The sequence below is a fragment of the Neoarius graeffei genome, chromosome 18 (genome assembly GCF_027579695.1).
Source record: "Neoarius graeffei isolate fNeoGra1 chromosome 18, fNeoGra1.pri, whole genome shotgun sequence".
NCBI lineage: Eukaryota > Metazoa > Chordata > Actinopteri > Siluriformes > Ariidae > Neoarius > Neoarius graeffei.
This window is the reverse complement of record NC_083586.1, coordinates 32438336-32451849: the sequence shown is the minus strand read 5'-3', so window position 1 is coordinate 32451849 and position 13514 is coordinate 32438336. Positions and strand designations below refer to the sequence as shown.

The 13514-nt window shown below is 37.9% G+C and overlaps 1 protein-coding gene across 1 annotated transcript; it reads left to right on the top strand.

The window, feature by feature from the left end:
- Nucleotides 1–928: 928 nt before the first annotated feature.
- Nucleotides 929–10773, top strand: LOC132866704 (interferon-induced GTP-binding protein Mx1-like). The gene is made up of 14 exons (XM_060899488.1): nt 929–950; nt 1073–1128; nt 1245–1441; nt 1666–1803; nt 2131–2285; nt 2375–2513; nt 7071–7269; nt 7350–7428; nt 8001–8123; nt 8212–8344; nt 8597–8755; nt 9535–9611; nt 9729–9947; nt 10369–10773. Exons 2-14 carry the CDS (start codon nt 1073–1075, stop codon nt 10642–10644), a joined length of 1950 nt encoding a protein of 649 aa, XP_060755471.1. The 5' UTR covers nt 929–950; the 3' UTR covers nt 10645–10773.
- The last annotated feature ends 2741 nt before the right edge of the window (nt 10774–13514 follow it).

The following is a 13514-nucleotide window of genomic DNA, read 5'->3' as shown; positions in this document are numbered from 1 at the left end:
CGTTGTCTTTCTTTTGTATGTACAAATAGTTACATACATTTTTTTTATACATGTTCGAAAATAAATAAATTCATTCATTCATTCATGTTCAGGTTCACCTTCATACTGATTATACACACCTACCGTAGATTCACTTACACAGTCACACAAACAGTACATAACCACACTACACTCAGAGCCACATTGCAAAGTATATGCTCTGTGATACGTTTGTTCCAGTTCATTACCAAGCTTTATTTCATTGTCATGTTGCTATTCTGGTTTTGACCTTAGCTTTAACTTCCTGGTTTCCAGATTATAGTTTTGCCTGCCTGGTTATTAACCTTGATTCTTGTGCACATTTTGGCCTACCTAAATAAAAGCTGTTCTTCTGGTAATTGTGTCTGGCTCAGTGTCTGCTCTGAAAATTATAAACAATATTGGTGACAGGAAGTCAGGAACAGAAATAGTTGTGACAGGAAGTTTGCAACATGATTATCGTTCAAAAGAAAGAAAAATGGGAAACTGGTGTGGTAACAACTATTTTGAATGCTATAGCTCTTATAATGTGATAACAGGAACCAAATTGTTAATGTGGGAAAAAGGAAATAAATAATTTGGGACATTCTGTAACTGGAAAATCATAAACTTTGCAGCAGTAACAATAACATCAAACCACCCATCATGAATTATTTTTCTATAACTGCACACAATGTTCTGTTTAATTTCTTACACGTAATTTTGCCAAATTATATTTCTCAGGATATTTACTGATAGGTTTGTTCTGATTTGGTAGACATAATAATTAACAGTGTTAAGACTGCATGTTTTACTGTGTGAAACGGGGGAGGGAGGGGAAAAAAGCACGTGGGATCTTTGTGCGTGTGTGTGTGCGTGCATATATAGAGCCACATATTTCACTTTCAGTTTCTTTACATCCTTTGTGAAATCAAGTTACTGTAAACATCCAGGTAAATAAAATGTCTTAATTTCTATGATGTGATAGTACTCAAGGATATTATAAAATATTTCTCCTTGTAAAAAGCATCAAAGGAAAGCTACAATAACTACATATATTGAATTTGTTCACTAGATGATGGAGACTGAAAAAGGTAGTTATAAAAAATTTGCTTATGCTGGTGAAAACAGGTCAGTATAAATATAAGTTTATCAAGCAGTCATCAGCTTGTGTGATTGTCATATGTAAAACTTTCTTTTTACATGTTCACAGTATAATAATCTCAATGCTTTTTACTGATTAATAGTAAGCCAATGGAAGGGGTCTTCCACAGCCATTTAGAGGAGAGAGTTCGTCCTTATATTGATCTGATTGACTCCTTGAGACTGATTGGTATTGATGAAGATTTGGCTTTGCCAACTATAGCTGTAATTGGAGATCAGAGTTCTGGAAAAAGCTCTGTGTTGGAAGCACTAGCTGGAGTGGCATTGCCCAGAGGGACTGGTGGGTTGTTGTTTTTTTTTCATTTTTCTTACAGAATAATAAGTATATTGTATTACATATATTACCATTTGTTACATTTGAGTTTTCTGAGTTAAACATTTGAATTAAAAATTCTAGGCAAAACATTCGCACTTTTTTCACACATTAACTGTTGGTGAAATTTGTCTGTTAGACATTAGAAAAATTGGAAAAGGCTGATATATAATGTGCTTTGTCAACTTTAGGTATTGTGACAAGATGTCCACTGGAGCTAAAGCTGAGGAAGATTAAAGGTGGTGTTCAATGGAAAGCCGTAATGTCTTACAATGAGCAGCGTATTGAGTTTGATGACCCATCATTGGTTGAGCGTTATGTTGAGGAAGGTTGGTAAAATTAGTGAGAATAATAAAATGAACAGATAAAGACAAGCAGAAAAGAAAGAGGAACCATGCTGTCAGGTTCTGCTTCAGAATTTCTACTGAGTTTTAATGGTTTAACAAAAGTTTGCCCATTAAATCAAAAACATCCTTTAACCAACAATTTTTACCCTAACACTACTATGAAGGTGATTGTTATAAATCATTGGAACTATGTGTATAATTATTTATAACTGTGTAACAAGACATTTAACAGCCCTAATAATGCCTTGTAAAGCTTCAATGAAACGATATGTTTCATTTTTTACAACACTTATTACATATCTGTAACAGCTCAGAATGAGCTGGCTGGAGAAGGTGTTGGAATTTGTGATGAACTCATCACTCTGGAGATCATGGCTCCTAATGTGTGTGACCTCACACTGATTGATCTCCCTGGGATTGCCCGAGTTCCTGTAAAAGGACAACCTGAAGACATTGGACATCAGGTTAGTGTAAACTGGACTTGACTTATTTTGCAAACCATATTAAGGTCTTTTTATTTAATTGTAACATTGCTTGTCTTATTATTGTCTAGATCAAAAAGCTCATACAGAAATATATAGAGAAGGATCAAACTATAAATTTGGTCGTGGTCCCATGTAATGTTGACATAGCAACAACAGAAGCTCTGAAAATGGCACAGGAAGTGGATGCTGAAGGAAAAAGGACATTGGGTAAAGTGTCGACTATATTATTATTATTATTATTATTATTATTATTGTCCCAAAAGCCAGTTTTGTCAGCCGGGGATCAGTATGCTAGGGTCTCCGCCTTTGGCTGCCACCCGATCCACAGTGCACCGGACCCTTACGACACCTCCTGCAGGTGGTGGGTCCACAGGAGAGTGGTTCCGTGTTGCTCATTCAGCCTGGGCCTGGCCGGGCCCCACAGATATAGGCCCAACCACCAGGCATTCGTCGATGAGCCCCTCCCCCATGCCTGGCTCCAGGGTGGGGCCCCGATATCCCTGGTCCGGGTGAGGGTACTTGGATACCTGTTTTTTCTTTCATAAGGGTCCTTTTTTGGTGGAGTGCCTACTCCAGGTCAGGGGGGAGTTGCTACCTAAAGTGGAGGACTTTAAGTATCTTGGGGTTTTGTTCACAAGTGAGGGTAAGGGGGAGTGGGAGTTGGACAGAAGGATCGGGGCAGCATCAACAGTGATGCGGATGCTAAACCAGTCTGTTGTGGTAAAGAGAGAGCTGAGCCAAAAGGCAAAGCTCTCAATTTACTGGTCCATCTATGTTCCCACCCTCACCTATGGTCACGAGCTATGGGTAGTGACCGAAAGAATGAGATCGCGGTTACAAGTAGAAACGAGTTTTCTCTGCAGGGTGGCTGGGCTCTCCCTTAGAGACAGGGTGAGAAGCTTGGTCATTTGGGAGAGACTCAGAGTAGAACCGCTGCTCCTCCACATCGAAAGGAGTCAGTTGAGGTGGTTCGGGCACCTTGTTAGGATGCCCCCTGGACACCTCCCAAGGGAGGTTTTCTGGGCATGCCCCACCGGGAGGAGACCCCGGGGCAGACCCAGGACATGCTGGAGAGATTACATCTCTCGGCTGGCCTGGGAACACCTCGGTATTCCCCTTGAAGAGCGGGCAGAGGTGGCCGGGGAGAGGGAAGCCTGGGCTGCTCTCCTTAGGCTGCTACCCCTGCAGCCCGGATCCGGATAAGCGGTAGAAAATGGAAGGATGATGATGATGATTATTATTATTATTATTATTATTATTACTACACTTCACATAACTTATGCATAGCAACAACACCTGTTGCATTTCAAAACAAAAGAAAAATAAACATCTGGCAATACCCCTCCCCTAATTGCCAGTAATCATGCTGAAAACCTAAGTTTGGAGCAGTCTCCAAACATGGCTGCTCCGGACTACACTCCACACACTGTAAAATATAATAAGTTGACTTTACTTAAAAAAAATATGCAAAGTCGTTGCCTCAAAAAAAGTCATTTATGTTGATTTAGATAAATTGGATTGGGTTAACTTATTTTTTGTGAGTTTGCAGTACTCAAATTAACTTAGATTAGTTTGATTACATTAACTTATTTATTTTGAGTTTGCAGTACTCACATAAACTTATGTTAATTTGATTACATTAACTTATTTATTGTGAGTTTGCAGTACTCATCTTATATAATTTTGATTACATTAACTTATTTATTTTAAGTTTACAGTACTCAAATCAATGGCTTTCAGATATCTTTTTTCATAAATTTAACTTAATATTCATGAATTCCATTGATTTGAGTACTGTAAACTTAAAATAAATAAGTTAATGTAATCGAAATTATATAAGATGAGTACTGCACACTCACAATAAATAAGTTAATGTAATCAAATTAATATAAGTTTATGTGAGTACTGCAAACTCAAAATAAATAAGTTAATGTAATCAAACTAATCTAAGTTAATTTGAGTACTGCAAACTCACAAAAAATAAGTTAACCCAATCTAATTTATCTAAATCAACATAAATGACTTTTTTTGAGGCAACGACTTTGCATATTTTTTTTAAGTAAAGTCAACTCATTATATTTTACAGTGCAGGAGTCACAGCCCCCCTCGTCACCAGAGTACTGATTGCATCACCTGTCACCAATTCACCTGCCTATTAACTCACCTACTTAAACCCTGCTCAAACACTCACTCACTGCAAAGTATCGTTCTTTGTCCCATGCCTGACTTTACTAAGCCGTTTGTTCTCTGACTGACTTCTTGTTTAAGACCACTGTTTATGTTCATTTCTGACCTCATCTTCATGTCTACTCTGTGCTACGCTGTTTGCTGATCAATCGACCTCCACCCATAATGATGACGATTCCCGCTCCACAATTTGGCTCTGTTTGCGCCGCACCCGCTCTCCCCTGCGAATGCATCCGTAAGTGCCTGCGCTCTGACAGGATACTTTGCCATCAATGGATGCAGCAGAAGAGGCAAAGCAGACTGTGATCAATGCACAGGGGCACTTGTTAGGAGAGCACCAGCAGATGATCAGTGATCTCAACACCAGGATGTCGCAGCTCACTGTTGTATGATCGCAGGCTGTCCTCACATGCCCTTCATCTCCTTCTGGTGCATCTCAAAGCATTCCTCTGCCAGAGAAGTTCTCTGGAGAGGTTTCTAACTGCAAAGGGTTCCTCCTTCAGGGTTCACTGTATTTCTTGTCTCTCTTGGGGCTGACCAACGAATACAAGATTTCTTAGTTCATCAGCTTTCTCATAGGTAAAGCTCTCCAGTGGGCAAGAACAGTGTGGAGGCCTCTTTAGACCTCTTTTGACCATTTTCTGAAGCTCTTTATGAGAGTTTTTGATCATCAGCCCAACGGAATAGACATCAGAGAGAGCTTATTAACTATCCAACAGGGAGGGAGAAGCATTGTGGAGTATGCACTGGACTTCTGCACCCTAGCTACTGGCAGCAGCTGGAATGAGCCAGAACTGAAAGCCACATTTCGACAGGGTTTGCGTCCAGAAGTGCTCAGCCAGCTGGCCTGCCATGATGAACATCTCTCTTTGGACTCTCTTATTGACCTGGCTATCCAACTAGATCATCTCCTTCGTAATTGACCCTCACTACAGTCATCTCCTGTTCTATCTCACAACATAAGCCCTGCAACCCCTATGGTGGTCTCATGTGCACACTGTAAAACTCGATAAGGTCACTGAGCTCAAAAATTTTATTGAAACCAATTACGTAAAAATTTTTGAGGTAAGTAACTAAATTTAAGGTAAGATTTCTTAAAAATTACAATTAAGTGTAACTATAGTGTAATTTTTAAGAAATCTTACCTTAAATTTAGTTACTTACCTCAAATTTTTACGTAATCGGTTTCAATAAAATTTGAGCTCAGTGACCTTATCGGGTTTTACAGTGCATGATTACAATGTTCTGAAAGAGAGAGAAGAAGACAGAAGGGCCTCTGTTTCTACTGCGGAGATGCCGGCCATCAGATCTCTAAATGCCCACTCCCATGTCTGTCAAGGAGTCGCAATGCTTCCTGGGGGTTCACAAATTTCTACCATCAGCTCATCTGCAGATTCAGCACCATCACAGCCCCTCTCACCTCACTCCTGAAGAATGGTCCCTGTCGCTTCAGCTGGAATCCTGCAGCTGATGAGGCCTTCAACCAACTCAAATTGGCATTCACTACAGCTCCCATTCTACAACATCCAGACCCTTTTAAACCCTTCATTGTGGAGGTGGATGCATCAGAAACAGGAGTACACAGCAAAATCCCCAGTGTTGAATTAACACCCAGAGTGTTTATATAGGTCCAATTGGACCTATATAAACACTCTGGGTGTTAATTCAACACTGAGGAATTTGCTGTGTAGGAGGGGTTTTGTTTTAATGCTTTGTAGAGAAGCCCAAGGTTCACCCAGTTGCGTTCTTCTTGAAGAAGCTCACTCCTGCAGAAAGGAATTATGACATTGGAAATCGAGAGCTCTTGGCTGTTAAATTGGCTCTAAAGGAATGGAGACCCTGGCTGGAGGGTGCAGCACACCTGTTCACGATCCTGACCGACCACAAGAACCTGGAATGCTTAAAGACTGCTAAACATTTGAATCCCCGTCAGGCCAGGTGGGCACTATTCTTCACTAGGTTCCAGTTCACCATCTCTTATCACTCCAGTTCCAGAAACACAAAGGCAGATGCTCTCTCCCAAGTCAACACATCTTCACCACATTCTTACTAATCGTCCATCTTAAAGCTACAGGGCATATTTTACAAGAATCATGAAACTTCCTGAAAAAAGTTATGATTAAAACTTTGACTAACATTAGAATAAAATTTAATATAAATCCCACTGACTCTATCTTGACCAAAACAAAGAGACTGAAATGTGACTAAATTAGAACTACAATTTTCATGAAGCGGCTAAGCCTAAAACTAAATATCCATCCATCCATCCATCCATCCCTTCCTCCCTCCCAACTTTTTCTGACTTGGGGTTGTACTTCTATGTCATATATGGTCCAGGGCAGGGTTCTGGGAGTTGTAGTTGGTCATGTTGGTAGGTTATTTGGTGTGTCGCAACACCAATTTCAGTGCAGACATTAATAATAATAATAATAATGCTGTAAATACATGCATTATACTTCTAAAAGTTGCCACACAGGAGGTTAGGCCTTATCTCAGCAATGGCATAAAATAAATCCATCATAATGTAGTATATCTCTTTGGAAACATATTATTATCCATTTATTTTTATTTTAACAGCTATTCTTACAAAGCCAGACCTTATAGACAAGGGAACAGAGAAGAATATATTGGATATAGTCCGAAATCAAGTCATTCCCTTAAGCAAAGGATATGTCATTGTTAAATGCCGTGGACAAAAGCAAATCGATGACAAGATCTCTCTGTCGGAGGCCACTGAAGCAGACAGGGAATTCTTCAGACATCATGAATACTTCAGGTATAAAGAACTACTTTGTTATTTATGACATTTGACCAACTTGTCATAACTGGGAATTTACTGTAATTTTTGATTACCAGTTGCCTGTTGTATGAGGAGAAAGCAACTATTCAGTGTCTTGCCACCAAACTGACTCAAGACCTGGTTGATCACATCAAAGTATGTTTCTATTCTTTGATACATTTTATACTATTATTTATTATTATGTTTCAATGTAAGTAAGAAGAGTTTGGCATTATATTCAGAAAATCAGAAAAGGCAGTCAATGAAATTGCCACAGAAAGATTGAGTACTCCAGAGGGATGCTATATGACACATGACAGCTGGTCATTATATTAGATGGTAGGGCTAAAAATAATATCTATAGCTCGGATTATAGAGTAACAAATTTACCTCATTCATGTTCATTACACCCATGACTGTTCACATGATGATGTGTTATGGATGTGTCAGTGAAGCAGCCTGAAAAATATAAACCCAAATCAATCTCAAATACAGGGGTGTCTGTGGAATTGTCTTGCACATATAAACACATGACACTGCATCACTCTACAGTCTGAGCTACAGTAGAAATCAATTTTGTTTAAAAAAAAAAAAAAATGCAGACCTGGAATCAATAAAGCTGCATGATGAATGTAATGGGCATACTTGCTAAATGCTATGTGACAAAATATTAGCTCTTTAATTGTTGTTTATCCTGATCTCTATCTATCTGTTTATTTATTTATTAGAAATCATTACCTCTGATCTCAGAGGAGATAAAGAAGCAGCTGTGGAGCTTGAGAAAAGAGCTGAGTCGGTGTGAAGCTGGCCCACCACTGGACCCACACAAGAGGAAGATCTTTTTTATTGATGTGTGTAAATTTTTTTTATTATTTTTTTTAAATCCAGAGCACTATGCCAGTCTGCCTAAATCTAGTTCATGTTTGCGTGTTGTTTCAGACCCTGACAAAATTTAATGATAAGATCAACCGCTTAGTATCTGGAGAAGTGGTCAACAATGACAACTTGTTTGTATTGCTTCGGTCTGAATTCAAAAAGTGGAAAGACCATCTTGACAACACAAAAGCATCATGTGAGTACACAATTCAGATGCAGAAGCCATGACAAATTATTTTAATAGTTTCAAGGGCCAAAATCTATATTTTTTTAAAAAAGCACATTGTCCCCATGAAGAGAACTATGACATAGTGGAACAAGTATTAACATTGGCTAGTACTGGTCTAGAGCAGTTAAAATAAACCTCATGGAATCTCCAAGTAAAGGAGGCTTATTTATTGGAACTGACAGAGAAGTTGATTTTGGTCAAATTTTAAATTCAATACAGTCCACGAGACGGTCCAAGATGTGGTGAATGAATATGACCTGAAGTACAGAGGACGAGAGCTACCTGGTTTCAGTAACTACAAAGTGTTTGAAATGGTGGTGCAGAAGCTCGTGGTCCAGCTAACAGGACCAGCCATTGACACACTCAGAGTCATCAGAGGTAGGTTTCTACCACTTAACTGTCACAATTTTCATTCATCAACTTTCAAAATGTTTAGTAGACCAATAGTATAAACAACTCTACTTAAATGTAGAGTGTTACAACTCTAATTTATCAGCATCTAAAAGATACATGGAACATACAGTGCATCACCTTTAAAATATTAACTGACAAGTCATTAAAAATAAATAATTTTCCCAAATTGTGTTTATTATACAGTGGATTACATAACTAATATACAGTATACTGCAACAAACGCTTTCAAGCACAAATTTGGGAATGGGAATATTTGATTTACATCAAATAACATTGAGAATTTTATCTGTACCATCACTCATAGAACATGTGTTGACATATTTGGCATTTACAGACATATTCATTAATTATACTGTACATGCAATGTACTTTTGAGTGTCTCTAAACACTGTCTGGGAAGATGACATCAGATCATGTCAATGGTGTATTTTACAGAAGGACTAAAACACTAGGAAAAATTATTATAGGAAAATAATCAACATTGGGATGATGAGATGTGGCCTGGCACAAAGCAGATCAACTGTTATCACCCCTAGTTAAATCTCTTCAATAGGACCAAAAACTAAAGTGTTTTATTATTATTATAACACAGCAATTTGCCTCAACAGTTTATTTTTTCTCTCTTGAAGTGAATAAGAAAAAAATGCAACATGTTTTATAATACCTTTTAAAGGGCACAAGAAAACAAGGCATTGGTGAATATAGTAATTCTGTGATTGCATACTCTTTACTGTATGTTACAGAAACTATTCAGAAACAGTTTTCAGATGTGTCCAAAACCTGCTTCCTCAACTACCCTTTCCTCCAGTGTATTGCAATGGTAAATATTATTTTTATGTTTTAAAGCATTTGTATCCTTAAAGTGTGATATATTTCTGAAACAGTTCAATCCAATCATTGTGAAGCTCTGTAATCACAATTATAATCAACATCCCAGAACAAGATAGACAACATTCAGTCAAAACAGGAAGAAAAGGTGGAGCAGAGGATCTTGGAGCAGTTTGAAATGGAGCAACTCGTTTACACTCAAGATGGCATCTACTTCAAGACCTTAAATGAGGCTGACTCTGCTGGGGGACAAAAGGCTTCAGAAGACAACTTTGCTGGGTTTGACAGCAGAAACGAATATCCTGAAATGCTGCGCGCTTATTACGAGGTATATTTTAGTAGTTAAGTGGTTAATGAACTATATACACCAGTCCAAAAGTAGATTTTATTTACGCTTCATTCATATTTATTCTTATTATATAGTTAGTGAATAAGAAATGTATAATATATTAATCAAATATGTTGTCGAAAAAATTCTAGTATTAAGTCATTTTCAATTATTTAAAATAAATTCTCACAAATGCTTTGTGTTAATATGATTTTGTAATATATAGCTTTCTATTTTCAAATGGACAGTTTTGCCTCTGAATGTGGTGCTGTGCTAGTAGCACATCATTCTGGGCAAACCATGAGCTACTAAATGTTTGTTTTACAAGTCCAAGAGATAAGAAAAATACATAGTATCTATTAAAAATTTACTTTAAAACCTGGAAACTGTTTGTATTAGAGATTTTTCCCTCTCCTGACAGATCGTGGTACAGCGCTTGGCTGATCAGGTGCCCATGCTGATCAGATACTTCATGCTTAAGGAATCTGCTCAGCTGTTGTGCAATGAAACGCTGGGTTTAATGGATGGTGCCAATGTGGCTGATGCTTTGCGTGAAGAGTCAAATGTCAGCAGACGCCGCATTGACATGCAGAACCGCATGGAGCGTCTTACACTTGCTCAAGAGAAACTCAGCAACTTTGAAGCCAGGGGATCACCACCTAGCAGGGTTTTACATCCCTTTGAGCTTAGCAACTGAATCAGCCTATCAGCTAATTACCTTTGTCTGAATGTGGTGTGTAAAAAGAGGGAAAAAGCTAATCTCTTTAGGTTTGTGGCCCTGTATGACTGACAGCACTGATCTACACAAACAGCTTTTATATTTCACAGAAGAAACCTTTGTATTAAAGGACATTTTGGTCTGCAGTTCTTCATTTCAATATACTATATTCTGAAATATTTAATTAGTATAAGTACACAGGTGATTATAAGAAATTGTGTGCTCATTGGTCGAGAAATTCAGACTATTTCTCAGTAATCATCTCGAGCGACTAGGCAAAATGGTGGCCATCGCTTCATCACTGTAAGTGAGGAAGAAATAAATTATGAAGGAACATGTTGTTCCTAAAATCACTAAAGAGGATATGAGGTTTGGTCTAGAACTATTCAAAGGTAAGGTGGAATTCAGATTTATTTTATCTACTTTAAAAAAAAAGTATTTTATGTAATTTGCATAGATAAGTGACACAAGCCTGCACACATTACATTTGCATGCTGCTTTTGAAGCTTGAAATAATTTTTTTTTAATACGATTTATTTTTATTTTTTGAAATAATCACTTGTGTATTTATACTAAAACAATTATCTGCCTCAGGCTCATTGAATATCAGTGAATAATAACCTCAACTTCATCTCTGATTATTAGCTACAGTAGTTATTTTTTAACTAGTTTTTAGCCAAAAGGTGCCATTTTGGCTAAACTTTTATTTTGACATTTAAGACCCAGTAACAAATCTAAATATTAGGTTTATACTGAAGTATTTGAAAATCCTTTTCTTATCCCTAAGAGTAGAAAATTAGTAGTGTCTTGCCAGCTTTCAGATGCACACAATTGAGGTTTTTTCTTAAGATGAGAGATGAGATGATAAGTGGATATAATTTGTGCATTTTATCATTTACTTTACAACAGATATGCCTATGTAGCAGGTGCTACTAGGGTAGTCTGACTACGCCACCCCCAGGGTGGACACTAGGGGAACTCCAATTACCATTACACTCATATCAGGACACAGGCTCGGGTACTGAGATGACAGAGACACTAGGGGAACTCCAATTACCTTTACACTCCTACCAGGACACAGGCTCGGGTACTGAGATGACAGAGACTTGTTTCCATACACAAAGAAATTTTATTAATACCAGGGTTCGTACACATTTTTTACAATCAAATTCAAGCACTTTTTAAGGACTTTCAAGGTCAATTTTCCAGTTTTTCCAGTACAATGAAAGGAGAAATCTCGTGTGATTCAATCCATAGCCCTTTGTTTGTTTGAGGTCACCGAGTTCTGCCTGTGGGAAAAAGAACTAGAAAATCTGATACAACCTAGGCCGAATATCGAACCGGCAGCTAACATTAACTGAATGGGGCATAGAAAATGAGCTACTGTGCCCCATTTCATTAGTTGGCTGCTGATTCTGTATTTGGTGTATGTTGTAGAAAATTTTACTCATTTTTTTTCTTACTGACAGCTCTTTGTGACCTCGAACAGCAGACCTATGGACTGATTTAGACCATATTTCTCCTTTAAGAAGTTGTAAATTGCATAATGCGATACAAATTCATGCACCCTCAAAATGGCCATTTCATGTGTTTATTTATTAACAACACTTTCCCAAATTAACAGGATAACAAATTAAAGGGGAAGATTGTCACATTGACAATGTCAGTCACTTAAGTGAGCAGAACTTGCTTGACAACTAAGGTTATAACTGTGGCCATGATAATGACTATGGAGCTTTTTTAAACACAATTAGCAGATCTTCATGTTTTTTTCCTAACATCAAAAAACAAGGAAAATTATATTTCAAACTGTTTACTCTCAAGTATCAGTAAGATGCTAAAAAGATCTTGTATCAACTAGGGCCCACACTGTTAAAAGTAAAATCACCCTTAACTATGACTTCTAAAACATTTTCTCTCTTTACAGCAGTAAGACAATAAGAGATGCATGACAATTACCACGGGGTGTGCCAAACACTGCTGCAGGCATGCATATCATTTTAAAATATGGGTACATCCATCTAATGTTCTTCTGGGGAAAATGCATTTCATTTCTTTGTAACCTCTCCTCCATTAAAACTGGTATTGTTAATAATATTTACAGTAAGAAGATGCAGCTCCCTCATATATCCAGTCAATGATCACATCATGCCAAATCAAACAGCCTAAACATTGCCTTCTAGAGTGGACAGCAGTTGGCTATAGGCAGTAAATTGTCTAAAAACATACATCATGAAGGGTAATACTTTTAATCAAACACATCCACCTATTACCAGCTAAAACAAAATCCGACTACAAAACACATGAAAATATAAACGTCAAATTTTTTTTTACTCAGTCACAACCTTGCAACTGGGCTATAACACACACTGTATAAATGTGTTAGCTATGTTATGTGCTAACGTCAGCTGTGCTTAAATTTTCAGTTGCGAGAAGTTCTTAATTACATTAATTTACCGTTGAGAAACGCTGGCATTGTTCTTTACATTGCTGATAACTGTCCAAAACTGACATGTAATCCTAGCACTAATATCACATTTAGTGCTTCTATGTTTAGGTGTAACATGTAGCTAACGCTTAGCAAACAAATCATGGTGTAGGGCTAATCATCTCTGTGACTTACCTTTCATGTGACTAGAGAGCGCTGACTCTCCCATTGCGAAAATCTGGATGTCTTTTCTGCATACTTTGCAGCAGGCTATGCATGGATTTGGTCCATGTTTTATCCAGAGTTTATACTTTTCATTTACCAGCCAACGTTCGTTGAAACGACAACCTCCTGGCATGTTGGTCAACTGTCCCAGGCTTTCGTCTAAACCGGGGAACAGGGGCGCTGCGCCCTCTTACTC

Bases quoted from the DNA above. Each gene is read 5' to 3' on its own strand.
- LOC132866704 (XM_060899488.1), top strand. From the start codon at position 1,073: ATGATGGAGACTGAAAAAGGTAGTTATAAAAAATTTGCTTATGCTGGT. The intron at 1,442-1,665 runs GTGGGTTGTTGT...TGTCAACTTTAG, and splicing joins GGCATTGCCCAGAGGGACTG to GTATTGTGACAAGATGTCCA. The intron at 8,124-8,211 runs GTGTGTAAATTT...GTGTTGTTTCAG, and splicing joins GGAAGATCTTTTTTATTGAT to ACCCTGACAAAATTTAATGA.